A 14,157-nucleotide genomic window follows, 5' to 3' on the forward strand; every position below is an offset into this window, starting at 1 on the left:
TCTTCCCTGCCTACAGAAGACGAAGCCAACAGCGCTTCTCGGACCGAGCGGCCGAAGCCAGTGGCAAAGAGTGAAATATCGGGAAGAGGAGAAGAAGAATGCTACTCTAGTGTACCAGGGAACAAGTTTCCCAGAGTCAAGATGTCGAGAGAGGAAAATCCACTGCTCGAGGGACTGGCGCGGCATCGGGAAGGAAGGCCGCGGGCAGAAGAAGAACAGGGAAGGACGAACGAGGTCAACGCTTCCCTCGCGTGGAGGAGGAAGAGCTCGCACGGCTCCAGACCGAGAAAGGGGAAGGGCCAGACGCGCGAACGGGAGAGCTGCGGGAGACAGAGCTCGAGCGCAGGGGCGACGGCTAGGGATTAAAGAGGAAAGAAAAGAGAACCGTTAACTAATATTTATATAAACATATATATTAAGTATATATATATATATATATATATTAATTAAACGGTTTATTCGCAAGCGACGACGCGACAAAATGGGTGTCCTCCCCGGGCAAAATCGACGTTCCTATTTATAAGGAAAAATCAATTAAAACATACAAAGATGTTCCTATTTATAAGGAAAAATCAATTAAAACATACAAAGATGTTCCTATTTATAAGGAAAAATCAATTAAAATTTTTCATGCATTCAAAAAATTAATAAAAGATACAACCACTAAAATGAAAAGAAACATATTATAGCAAAATCCTGATAGTTGCATATTTCATTGAACCAAAATAGAGGGTCGCAGGTCTCAAGTTATAGCCATCTCTGAGATAGAATACGGATCGCAACAAGAAAGTTGCTCACAAGTACCAAAATAATAGCCACACATCTTGTAATAGAGGACACATGTAAGAGTTTCATATGCAAGAAAAAAGAATAGAAGAAACTGCACGTAGAAGTCACAATTTCCACGCACGAGATGAAAAAGTAGAGGCAATAGTAACCGTTGGAATGTGATAAGAACTAAGAGCCACAACATTAACATAGCATAGGAGCCACCAAAGCTCTGACAAATTGTTTAGTTGATACTTATCAAGAAAATATGAGCATAATTACTACAATTCCTAAAAAAATCGATGAATCAGCACTTGTTGACCTGCCTCCCAAACCTTATAAGATATCTTTGGTATCCAACATCAATAAAGAATATGATTTCATCTTAAATAATATCTTCAGCAACAAGATAAGTATAACAGAATAAGAGTTGTACGCACGATGTGTTGCGTATGCATTCCAAAGGAAAGAAAGAAGCATTCAAGAAAGTTTTCAATTGAATATAACGTACAGAAAAAATATATATATAAAAAAAAACCTAAAACAAAAATTTTTGGAATCTCCAACTTGAAAACATCCATCCCAATGCGGTGCATGACTTCATAAGAAAACTTCTCAAGTTTAAATAAATCATTATCATATTAACCTTTGAAATCCATATATCTATTGTTACCGAATGAAGTGGAATCATAATTTTCAAAATTAACGGCACATTTCCCATCACTACTTTCATACAAGTCATGCATGTCTAATTGATAATGCATTATCATATGATACTAGACTACTTACATGGCTCTAAATACGCTATAATTACATCGAAGTAAACTTAAAATTTATATTTATTAGGTTTCAGATTTTTTTTTATATAATTAACAAACCACACAAATATAATGTCTATGCAAACATGTCATAATTTTATGACATCAAGTTTCCAATTAATGCAGAGATATTTTACATAAATAACAATATGTTTCTTCCAAGTACTTTCATGCAAATTATGAATATAACTAATGAATCATGCAATATCATACGACGATAAAATATTTTGTATGCTTTCAAATATAATAAAAGTAAATACAAGAGAAGGAGATAAAAAAAATAATGCTTAAGATTTATATTTTCTAGGTTATACTAAAATTTTCTTTTGATAATCAATAAAAACCATAAATATCATATATCCATTACATGAATGGGCAACCACTTTAAGGAAAATATCAAAATGGTTTAAAGATTAATCATGATGAATTATATACCTTTGGATTTGAACAAATAGATGGAGTCATATAAATTTTTAAGTTTTCTTCAAGGTAATTATCATTAATAAATCTATGAGTGTAGTGATGTAATTTGATTGTCTCAATGAAGATTTTCAAAAACAAGTTATGTTATTAGATTATACAATTTATTTAACAATTTTAGTGAGTATGATTTGTTCAAAAAAATCAAATTAATTGAGATTTAGTTTAAAAAAAGATATCATGATGAAATTTAATTTCAAGTTTAGACTTTTGACTATGTTCAATTATAAGTTCAAACTTATGAGCATGCTTTAACGTAGAATCTAATGCATGGTCAAATTTAACAAAATTAAGGGTCCGTTTGGGGCAGCTTGTACGTTTCAGGATAAACTGTTTATCCTGAAACGCGGTCTGCGTTTAGTGTAAGAACTCAAAAGCAGTTTTAGTAGATAAGCTGACGAAACGCGCTAACCAAACGGTACGGCGGCATTTTCCGCACTTATAAGCTGCCTCAAACGGACCCTAAATGTAGAATCATCTTATAACGAAAAGACTTTTTTTATAACTAATACATAATTTAAAAAATTCATAAACTACAACTTCTTCAATAAATATTAGATTTCGTCATATTAAACACTTTTGTTGGCATGAATTTGATAAGCATTATATGAGATTCAATTAATGTTTGACAGACAAGTTGCAGTAGTATTAACATAGAGATTGAAATATTTCACAAATTCTAAAGATCCATGTATGACTTGTATGACAGGGTTGCAGCAACATGGATCTTGAGACAAAACAGAAAGTATATGACAAATGAAGTGGGCCCCCGGTCAAGGTAGAAAAAAACAATGGGGCCTCCATGCTATCTTCATATATTTCGGCCTATCATCGCCAGACGTACAAGTATAAGTCAACAAATAAGGACCATCGTCGTCAGTCAATAACTACTTATTAGAATATTGCAATGTACTGGTGCCCCTACATTTCTTTGTACAGGGAGGGGGTCTAAAGTCAATTATGTGTTCAAGGTATCTCCTATTATACCTATAAATAAGTAACCATTTCATGAGAAAAAAGGGCTTGACACTCATTTTATTGTTCATCTCTTCCCCCTTACATATTTCATGTGCTCTATTCCTTGGGTGTGATTCCCGGACACATTTGGATTCAACAATACCCAATATTTTTAATGAATTGTAACTCAATGCATGTTTAATTTATTGCCTACATTTTAAAATAAAATAAAATTTGGCAATATAATAAATTAGAAGCAATTAGTATTTAGCTATAAAATCAGTAAATAATATTAAAATATTCAAACATATTATAGTCGCCATATCTAAAGTTCTTAAATTGATTATTCAATTGGTAGCTATAATTAATCAATAAATGACAACTATAGTCTTTGAAGTTTGTGTTTCTTATACTGATATAATTTTATTTCTTCACCAAAATTTCATCAAAATAATCAGCCATGCCCCGTTACATAAGTTTTAGCAAATTCAAATATTCAAAAATCAAATATATTATGTCCTAAGAACAATTTCTCAAAGTTATCTATTCAATCTAAGAATACCTTATATAGCTCTCATCAAATACAAGAATATAATTTCTTATAGAGCTCTCATCAAATACAAGAATATAATTCTTAGCTTCATAATAGCGATGTTAAAATTGTCTAAACCATAGTTAAATTGATTTCATTTAAATCACATCTTTCCATGTCTTATTAACAACCATTAAATTCAACATTTAAATAATATTGCAACGCAACATTAAGCTCAAATACCAAATTAGATATCTTAGAATTAAGGATTTTTAGCACCAAGTATTTGTGAGAAACAAAAAGTCATGCAACGAACAAACAAAATTCACAAGTCAAAATATAAATTATTTTCTACTAAGAAAATGAATAAAGAGAAAGCACATCCAACTAGAATTTTATTCATAATAAAAATATTTTGCAGCATTCAGCAAGCCGAATTCCTCGGTTTATAATAGAAAATAGCTTCCTTAAAATTCCTATACAAGTACAAAACTGATAGGTGAGTCGGCCACTAAAGAAGGGAAGATATCATAACATAATACCCGCACACACACAAGTTCTGCAAATCAATTGCACGACTAGTAATAGAAGATGCCTTTCGGAGTTGCAATGACAACATACGAGAACATAATAAGTCAATAGTAAGAATTGCAGTTGTCGCAACTCCCATGCATAAGGTAAGATAACAAAGGCCATAAAAATTGTTGGAGCATGAAACTGTCAATCAGAAAGGATGGAAATCAGGCAGCTAGATTAAGAGTTTTCTATAATTAGAAGTTTTTTTTATTTTCAATATCTTTATTCTGATATATTTCCCTTTTAGCTGAATATTTAGATTAGGAATATGTATTATTAATTTACCTAAAATAGATTATATGCACATTATTTTGTCCCTAAAATAGATTGTAAGATTGTTATTTAATGGAATGAAAGCAAAGGGAAAAGGCATCGAGCCTCAGCCTATTTTTCTCAAAACTTTGACATGGTATCAGAACCAAATTTTTGCCCTAACCACCGGTAGTCATTGAAGGACCGTCGAGGCTCCCTTCCCGTCGGCCTTCTTGCGGAAAGGGAGGAACTATTTCTTTGTCTTGATTTGTCCATCTAAGGATTTTCGTCCGCTGCGACAACTTTGTCCGCTTTCGATTGTCTTCTTCTATCTCCCGCGTCCGGTTCCGTCTCCAGCGTTTGATTCTAGCTACGATCTGCGATCCTGTCCATTTGTTATCTCGTTTTTGATTCAAGTCTCCTCCGCAATCTGCGATCTTGTTCACTTCGTTTGCTTCGCCCACTTCGGATCTCCTTCACTAGCCATCACTGCTTCAGTGACATCTTCAACTACTTCTTTCGCTTCGGCTTCGTCCGCTTCGACTTTGGCTTCTTTGTCGCACCCAAGGATTGAAGGCTTTGACACTCCTTCCTAGACCCACGGCTTCGACATCTCGGCTTTAGCACATTCGGCGTGAAGATCAGGGAACAAATCGTCCTTCATCATCGCAGGAAGAATCAATAGAATTTGGATCGTATAACAGGACGCAGATCGTACTTGTAGATTATGATCAATAGCATTTGGATCAGGACACAGATCCTACTTGTAGGCTATGATCGAAAGCATCTGGATCGTGTAACTGGATCCTATTTGTGAGCTATGATCGCTAGCATTTGGATCAGGACGCGGATCCTACTTTTAAGCTATGATTGATAGCATCTGGGTCGTGTAACTGGAGCCTCTTTATGAGCTATGATCGGTAGCATTTGAATCAGAACACAGATCCTACTTAAAGGCTATGATTGACAGCATTTGGATCGTATAACTGGATCCCATTTGAGGGCTATGATCGATAGCATTTGGATAGTGTAACTGGAAGCGGATCCTTCTTGTGGCTATGATTTGAATTTCTGGGCGACAATGATAAATGATTTCATATTTTTCTTTGCTCAAATCATGTTATGGTTCAAGAGTTGTCTCTGAGGCTTCGACATTCTCAGCTTTGGCATTTTCAGGCTTTGGCATTTTCAGGCTTCGGCACTTTCATGCTTCGGCACTTTCATGCTTCGGCACTTTTGGGCTCCGACACTTTTAGACTTCGACATTTTTAGGCTTCGGCGTTTTTAGGCTTCGACACTCGAGCTTTGGCACTCTCGGGCTTTGACCTTTCAGGCTTCGGCATTTTGGGCTTCAACATTTTTAGGCTTCGACACTTTTGGACTTCGGCACTTTCAGGCTTCGGGCTTTGGCACTTTTGGACTTCGGCATTCTTAGGCTTCGACAAAACTATGACTTCGGTACTCTTGGGCTTCGGCATTTTCAGATTTCGACACTCTGAGGCTTCGGCACTCACGACTTGAGGATTTTTTGTCCCGACAATGTTATCAGCTCCTTGTTGGCAAACTAATGCTTCCTGATCTGTCAGCATCAATTTGAGGGGAGATGTCAATCAGGAAGGATGAAAATCATGAGGCTAAATTAAGAGTTTTCTATAATTAGAAGATTACTTATTTTTAATATCTTTATTATGATATATTTCCCTTTTAACTGAATATTTAGATTATGAATATGTATTATTAAGTTACCTAAAACAGATTATATGCATTTTATTTTGTACCTAAAATAGATTGTACGATTGTTATTTAATGGACGATTGTTTACGATTGTTATTTAATGGAATGAAAGTAAAAGGAAAAGGCATCGAGCCTATTCAGCATTCAACCTATTTTTCTCAAAACTTTGACAGAAACCAACAATAAACCAAAATAATAATAGAAGAGGGGAATGACAGGAATGGAGAATTTTCCACAGCAATTAGGACAATAAAATATTTTACTGTACTGGCATAAAACAACAGAATCCCAAATACATAAAAGATAAACCTACAATTTCGAGAGGTAGGCAATTCTCCCCCAAATAATAACTCTTAAGATTAGAGATAACAATCACATGCCTTAATCCTAATCATATTACACCTTATTTACACCAAACAATAATAATTAACAAATGACTAAATTGTCATTTTATTCTTGCGCCTAAAATAGATTTTCAAATTATTTGGCGGACTCGAGATAGGTTTAGTGGGACCACTCAACTCAGTGGGGCACAAGACAGAAGGCACCGTAGGCGTCGATCTAACATTACTCCCCTACTAATAAGACACCTTGTCCTGAGGAGGAAGAAAGGAAACTATTATTGGATCAAGTTGTAAGACTCCCACGTGACGTCATAATTTGACAATTATTTCCATTTAATCAACATTTCTTTCCCACCTATCGATTCCTGACACACCTCTTTTAACTCCAGTGGCTACAAGAGAATTTCCACATCCTCAGTCAAAGTAGGGGCGGGCAAAGAAGATGACATATTATCACCAATAATACAGCTTAGCTGTAACACATGAAACATTGGATGGAGTATCAATGAAGGCGGCAATTTTAAATGATAAGCCACCACACCAATGTGCTCAGTGGTCTCATAAAGACCAAAATAGCATAGGGTGAACATTTCATTCTTGCATTTTGCCAATGTCTTTTTGTCAATCGGATCGAAATTTTAGATACACCCTATATCCCACCACAAACTGCACATTCTTTTGATGTATGTATGTTTGTTTCTTCGTATAGTGATGAGCTTTCAATAAAGATCTCTTCAATTCGGCCAACACACTGTCCTTCTCTTCTAAATATTAGAGACATCGGCATGGTATTGTGTCCATAATGCACCAAATGGGGTGGATCACGGTCATACAATATTTTAAAAGAAGTGGTTTGAGAAGTTGTATGATACAAAGTATTGTACCAATACTCGGCTCAGGATAGCCATTTCGCATACTACTTGGGTGCGTCGGATACAAAGCAACACAAATATTTCTCCATGCTCCGCTTAACAACTTCATATTGCTCATCGGTCTATGAGTGGTACGTTGTACTTCTTTTCAATACGATCTCTTGCATTCTAAACAACTCCCTCCAAAAGTGACTCGAGAAAACCTTGTCACAATCCTACACTACAAATTCTGAAATCTCATGCAAACGGACAAACTCTCGTATAAAAACAACAGTGACAGTAACAACAGTGTAGTGATGATGTAGAGGGAGAAATTGAATGTATATGCTCAACCGGTCCACTACCACTAAGATGACTGTAAATTCTTTTGACAGAGGTAAGACTTCAATGAAATTCATCATCGCCTTCTCTGGTAATGCCAGAGGTTGTAGCAAACCCTCAGGTGCCACTCATGAAACGGTGGTTGAATTCCCTTCCTCGGCCCATTTTGATTTCCTTTCTTCCATAAGTTTGGCTAGCCTCATAATCGACTCGTCCATCCCCATAGACTCGTGAACTGTCACTGTTGTCGCAGCAAAAGATGCCTGTGTGATTGGATGCATCCTTCAGGCTGAACCAACCCACCCTAGTTCCCTGTTCCAAGATGAAATCCTTTGAATCAATCTTCTCCAACCCCGAATAGTATGTCGTCAGCCCCTTCTGCCTACTGTCGTTTGATCCCATCGGATTGATGCCACGCGATTCCAATCTGTCGCTTGCTCCAATCCGCATGCCACTCAATCCCGTTCGTCTGATGTCGCTCAAGCCTAATCCACATGTCGCTCGATCCCGCAGCCCCAAATATCTTGAAAGCAATGACGTTGCCACCTAAGTAACCCCCTCAGGCCGAAATCACATCCCTTAGCATCGGTGCTAGCATTTTCTCATGTCATCTACATCGTCGCAGAAGACGGTGGGTGGTTGGAATGGAACTCCACAAAGCTCTTCATCATTACTTCTAGGGTTGTGAATCGCCCCTCCATGGACGAGAATCACCCCTACATGGATGAGAAACGCTCCTCCATTCCCGATTCGAGTTGGCTCGGCTCTCCTTCAAATTTTTCCTCCAAAGTGTCGAACTTCTTGGCCGCCAGTACTCTCAAATACGACTCTCATACCAAATTGATAGGAACGAGACAAGATTCTACAGAGATTAGGGTAAAATAAAATATTTTACTCTAGCTACATAAAACAACACAATCCCAAACACATAAAAGATATACCTACAATTCGAGATGTAGGCAATTCTCTCCCAAAATTTAACTCCTAAGATTAGAGACAATAACCACATACACTAACCTTAATTATATTAAGTTTTATTTACACTAAACAATAATAACCAACAAATGACTAAATTGCCTTTTTAGTCATGAGCTTCAAATAGGCCTTCAAATTATTTAGCGGGCTCGGTGTGGGTTAAGTAGGACCACTTGGCTCAGTGGGGCACGAGGTGGAAGGCATCTTAGACGGCGGTCAAACAGGGAACCACAAACACAATGAATATAGAAACACATTAAAACAAAAGTCGCACTTTTTTTATTCTTTTGCAGTTATTTCACAGAGTGAAGGAAGCTGAGCCAATATTTATAGAACTTCAACAATAAAGAAGAAAAACTTATTCAGGATAAGTGTTCATTACACTTCAGTAAATAAATAGTTACCTTTCTCATTGATCTCAATGTCTCCAAACCGTTTCAAAGCTAGCTTCAGTTGATAGCCCAATCTATGCTCAGATAAAAACTCAACCCAATCTGAAGACCAAGTGTTTATCTGGGGAGTGCTAAAGTAAAATAGATGACAATCAGAATTTGAGATGAAGGCAAGAATAGTTAGAAAACGAACTAATTTCCATATAAGACAGGAAAACGGTGTTGCATAATGATGGCGTGGACTGGTTGGTTTTTTCAGTGAAAAAATGACATTTATGGTCCTCAGTAGTATAGGAAAAATAACTTTGAGGACAATAGAATATACGATATGTATTGTTGCTCTCCAAAACTGAGCTAAGGTGATTGTCAAAATGAACATTGTACAAAAAGTAATGAAAGAGAAATGAGTGAAGTGCAAAAACAGACCTTAACTATTTACGCTGTTTTAGTCCTAGAGTCTATAGAAGTGCTAAATTAGTCCGCAAGTTCTTTAAATTGGAGCTTTAATTGTCCTCCATGGGGACTATTTCAACTTTAATTTAAAAATTCTAAGGACTAATTTGGCACTGCTATAGACTCTGGGACTAAAATAACCCCAAGTAAAAATTTAGGGGACTATTTAATCACTTTACTCGGAGAAATTTACCTGCCAATGGTATTATCAACATCAAAACCAAAGCACTTATCTGACTTCCCAGCTTTATGCATTTCAGCCAGCTTTCTTCCTAGAACCGACTGAGGATAGATGAATAGCTACAATAAAAATCAAACATATTTTTGAGCTTCAATAGATTAAGGAAGAATTATCTTCACCTGATTTCCTCTAGATGATCCAAACTCAACAAATTCCATGATAATAAAAGAACCACCAGTTGGTAAAGGTCCAAACTACAAGTCAAGCCAGTAGTGGCTATATATCACGATAAGGAACACACCATAGCAAAGATAAATTTACCAAACAAATACTTCCAGAAGAGTTCCAACCTTAAATGCCCGAGGAACCCGAATTGATTTTGTGCTATACATTGCATTCAAACCAATAGCCTCTCCTTCAAACATTGAAGGTCCAATTTTCCTGACAAGTCAATTTGCATATTGTACTTTTCCAATATAGCATGTAAATATATATATATACATATATATATATAAATATATATATCTTGTGTTGTGTATTATATATATATATATATATATATATATATATGTATTCATGCACTTTAAAAAAAAAATTTACCATAAGAGGATTAATCTGATTATTTCTACAGAATTCTTTTGGCAAGAAAAAATCTAAACAAAGAAAAATAGCCACTTTACTGCAAACCAGCAACTTTGATTATGTCTTGTAAGGCACGTAATGGATTCAAGAACAACGGTTATCAGGAACACAGAATTTGTAAATTTTCACATCCCCACATTAGCTTACTCAATTCCAAGCATGAAGATAACTAAGCTAACAGAAATAACCTTATGAGTATACAGCAGCCTTCGGATTATCTAAGTGTATCTCAAACGTTTATCTTGGTCCCTATAACCACCTATCTCTAGAACCATCCATTGTATCCATAAATAGAGCATTTCCACCACTGTAGCTGAGATTTGATTATTACAACAGAAATCCACTATAATGCCTAAGTTCTCAATTCCACTTTTCCTCTCTTCTATGCTTGTAAGCTTTTGTAACCTTCAGGCTTCACGTTTTGCTAATGCTATCTCCTTCTTCCATGGTATCAGAGCTCTTGCACTACTGCACCTTTTTTCTTTACTCATTATCGTTCAGAGATAATTTGGAGATGGATGACCCAGCAACATCGTCCCTAATCGGTACTCTTGCCTCTCCTAGGATCGATGAACCGATAATACCGCCATCCCTCAAATTCCACATGACTAACATTAAATCTATCACCAATATCTCCCTCTCTATCGATAATTTACGGAAACTGATTAGAGCTAACAGGCTTGAAAGATTTTTGGATGGCTCTTTTCCTCGACCTCCACGAACAATAACATCTGCTACTGGTGAGTATCCCAAATCCATCTTACTCCAAATGAATGGTAGTTCATCAAAACCTAGCTACTGCTATGTTCTCCACAATTTCACCCACCATCCTACCCAGTTTCCTCAATATGGAGACTTATTCCCAAATCTGGGACAACTTAGCTCACAGCTTCCAAGCCTCCAATCGATCCAAGGTCATTAAACTCAAAAAATGAGCTCCACAATCTGTCCATGAGGACAAAACTATGAATAAATGTCACCCAAATTAAGACTATAGTTGACAACATCGCAGCAACTGACTCATTGATTGACACAAAAAACATCATCCTTGGTATCCTCAAAGGGCTAACTCCCTCCTATCAAGCATTCAGAACAACTATCCGGACACATTCCTTTTTAATTAGCTTGGAAAAACTCTATTTCCTACTGCACAGTGAAGACATTAATATCTACCAGGAATTCTCTATTGAATCTGTCCAACCAAATTACCAAACAGCATTATACTCCAGCAGAAATCAAGACAAAAACCCCGTCCAACCGGGTCGTGGATGGTGTTCAAATTCCTTCTCTTGTCCAGCTCCAGGAAGTCTTCCTGACCATCAAGGAATCCCAATACAATCCAGTGCCAGATCTGCAACAAACTTGGCCGCAATGCTTTTCAATGTTGGCATTGTCTCAATCCAGGCTACCATCCCAGCAAACAACAGCCCACAGCCATGCTAGCAGCAACCCCAGCTCAGACCAATGGTTGGTAATCTAGATTGTGGAGCCTCTACACATCTAACCAATGAGCTTGCCAGCATACAACAACCTGAAACTTATTAGGGCAGTGATTAGGTCAACGTGGGCAATGGAATTCCATTCCTATCTAGCATTCTGGCCAGGGCTTACTACCAACACCACATCGTAAGCTTCGTCTTTCCAAACTCTTCCATATAACTAAACTCGCTCACAATCTAGTTTTCATATCACAGCTTGCTTTGGACAATAACTGCATTGTTTTATTTGAATCTTCTGGATTTACCATCAAGGAACGGACCACTCATCAAACTCTACTTCAAATATCAAACTTTTGAATCGAACCTAATAATTGTCATCACAATGGTAACAAGATCGAATAACGTGAAGAGCATACCCGTTAGTTTTGACAAAGAAGGAACCATTATCAGTATCATATCGGCTTGCATGATTGATGCATCCGCCACCAACTGGACTGATCCTTGTAATCTCCGTGGCCTTCCCTTCCGTTAAAATCCATTCTCGAATCGGGTCATCACCCAAAGACGCCACTGTGGGTTGACCAGAAAAACAATTTGCAGCATTACTCAAAATCACAGATTCTAAAAAATAAAACATGTCAAAAGCATTTGCACCATTCGAGTAGGGATTTAACCTTTTGGGAAAGAGGAGTGAGAGAGAACTTACTGGTTGTCAAATTAGGGGAGACGAGGCATTGCCGTCGAGAGGGCCGGCGGAAGTGCTGAGAAGGTGCGAAAGGGCTACGAATCGGAGAAAGTATTCCCGCGTGCACCATTGGTTTTCGGCTGAAAGAGTATACTTCTTATCCATTGAAAAAGAGGTTGGTGACTCCGTCCGCAGCAAACCGGGATTTTTTTAGGAAGATTTAACATTACCACTCAATGCCTACGCATTTATATACCTAAACATTTATATTTTACATTCATTTCACATCGTTTTTATGATTTTTAATATGTATATATTTTAAATTTTTATGTACAATATTTTATCTAATACATAAAAGATGTATATCATTTTTAAAATTAACAATAGTGTAATTTTTTTGATGTGATCTTAAAAATTTAAAATTTACAAACTTGCATGTCCTCAAGAAATTTTGATCGTTGACATGAATTTTTAGATTTTTTTTAGCAAGAAACATTTCAGATTTAAATTCATAGTCATCGAGGGTCCTAATTTCAGTAAGGTTATAATCAAACTGACTTTCTAGACAAGCTGAACCCGATTATACAAAAATTGGTTCGATTTAAATCCAATCAAAACCCAAATCAAGGCATTAAAGCACCTTTGAAAGTTTTGGATCATCAATTGAATTATCAAATGAACTCAAATTGAGATATTTATATTCAAATCGAGTGTTTCAATAAGAGGAATCTAAGAGCCCAAGCTCGCTTAATTCTAAAGTCATTATGGTTCTCAAATCATTAAATAATCCCCTCTGATTGGGGAATTAATATGAGTAGTTTGATCATTTGGTTGGGGAAGTTATTTACCAAAATACCAAAATACCCCTACTTCATAGGTTGGCCCATAGGCTATGATTAAATTCTCTCTCTTCACTTGAGGAGGATGGAGAAGAGAAGGAACTTCATAGTCTGTTTTAGACTAAAATCTCAAAAATAACTTTTGGTCTTTGTAGTCATCGACCGCCGTCGATCATTACCTGTCGCCCATTCTGAACCACCACAAGCATCCCCTACTTGCCATAGTCTGTGACCTTTGTTTGTTAATGATGCAGCCAAAACACAATCATAATGTGCAATGTCATATTGAAGACTATACGGTAACTTCCGACCTCCATAGCTACAAACCATTGTCAATCACCGTCTGTCGGCCGCCGTCAATCACCGTTTGTCGGCCGGCGTCAAGCACTGTTGGCCGCTTCTGTTCACCGCCATTGATAACCCCTGCTTGCTAATACCATATTTGAAATACAATAATAACATAGAACATCGTATTGAAGATTTAACGAAAACTTTTGAGAACCAGAACTTATGATCGTCATATTCAAAATAAAGTGATTTTTTCGGACTTCTAAAGCTTGTCTATACATTTTATATAGACAAATGTTGTATTTGGAATAAAATTAGAACACTACTCTCCCAATCGTGAGAAATGGTTGTATATTTGTATGTACTCACTTATAGTGGACTACTTTGATTGGGATATGTCCCATGATTTTTTTTTCAGGTTTTTCTATATAAAAAAAAAATCTTAATGTATACTCATGTTACTTGTTTGTTATATGTTTGTGTGTTGGATCTTCATGCAATGCTAAAAAGTTAATTAATTACTCTATCATTGTGACTTTACTAACACAACAATTTGACATTATCTATGGGAAACGAAGTTGTGTTAATAAAGTCTACGCTTCATTGATG

At 36.5% G+C, this 14,157-nt stretch overlaps 1 protein-coding gene across 1 annotated transcript in view; it reads right to left on the bottom strand.

Moving 5' to 3' along the window:
- The window catches only part of LOC110031088 (protein-ribulosamine 3-kinase, chloroplastic), a 32,985-nt gene extending 20,358 nt beyond the window's left edge, over positions 1-12,627 (bottom strand). The window contains exons 1-6 of the mRNA XM_020734129.1: positions 12,443-12,627; positions 12,153-12,306; positions 10,006-10,096; positions 9,835-9,909; positions 9,668-9,756; positions 9,034-9,152 (exon numbers count right to left, since the gene is read on the bottom strand). Of these exons, the coding sequence (XP_020589788.1) occupies positions 9,034-9,152; positions 9,668-9,756; positions 9,835-9,909; positions 10,006-10,096; positions 12,153-12,306; positions 12,443-12,551 (637 nt within the window). The 5' untranslated portion in view covers positions 12,552-12,627. The remainder of the gene's footprint in view (positions 1-9,033; positions 9,153-9,667; positions 9,757-9,834; positions 9,910-10,005; positions 10,097-12,152; positions 12,307-12,442) is intronic.
- Between the last annotated feature and the right edge of the window lie 1,530 nt (positions 12,628-14,157).

Source organism: Phalaenopsis equestris, unplaced genomic scaffold (genome assembly GCF_001263595.1).
Source record: "Phalaenopsis equestris unplaced genomic scaffold, ASM126359v1 Scaffold000765, whole genome shotgun sequence".
Taxonomy (NCBI): domain Eukaryota; kingdom Viridiplantae; phylum Streptophyta; class Magnoliopsida; order Asparagales; family Orchidaceae; genus Phalaenopsis; species Phalaenopsis equestris.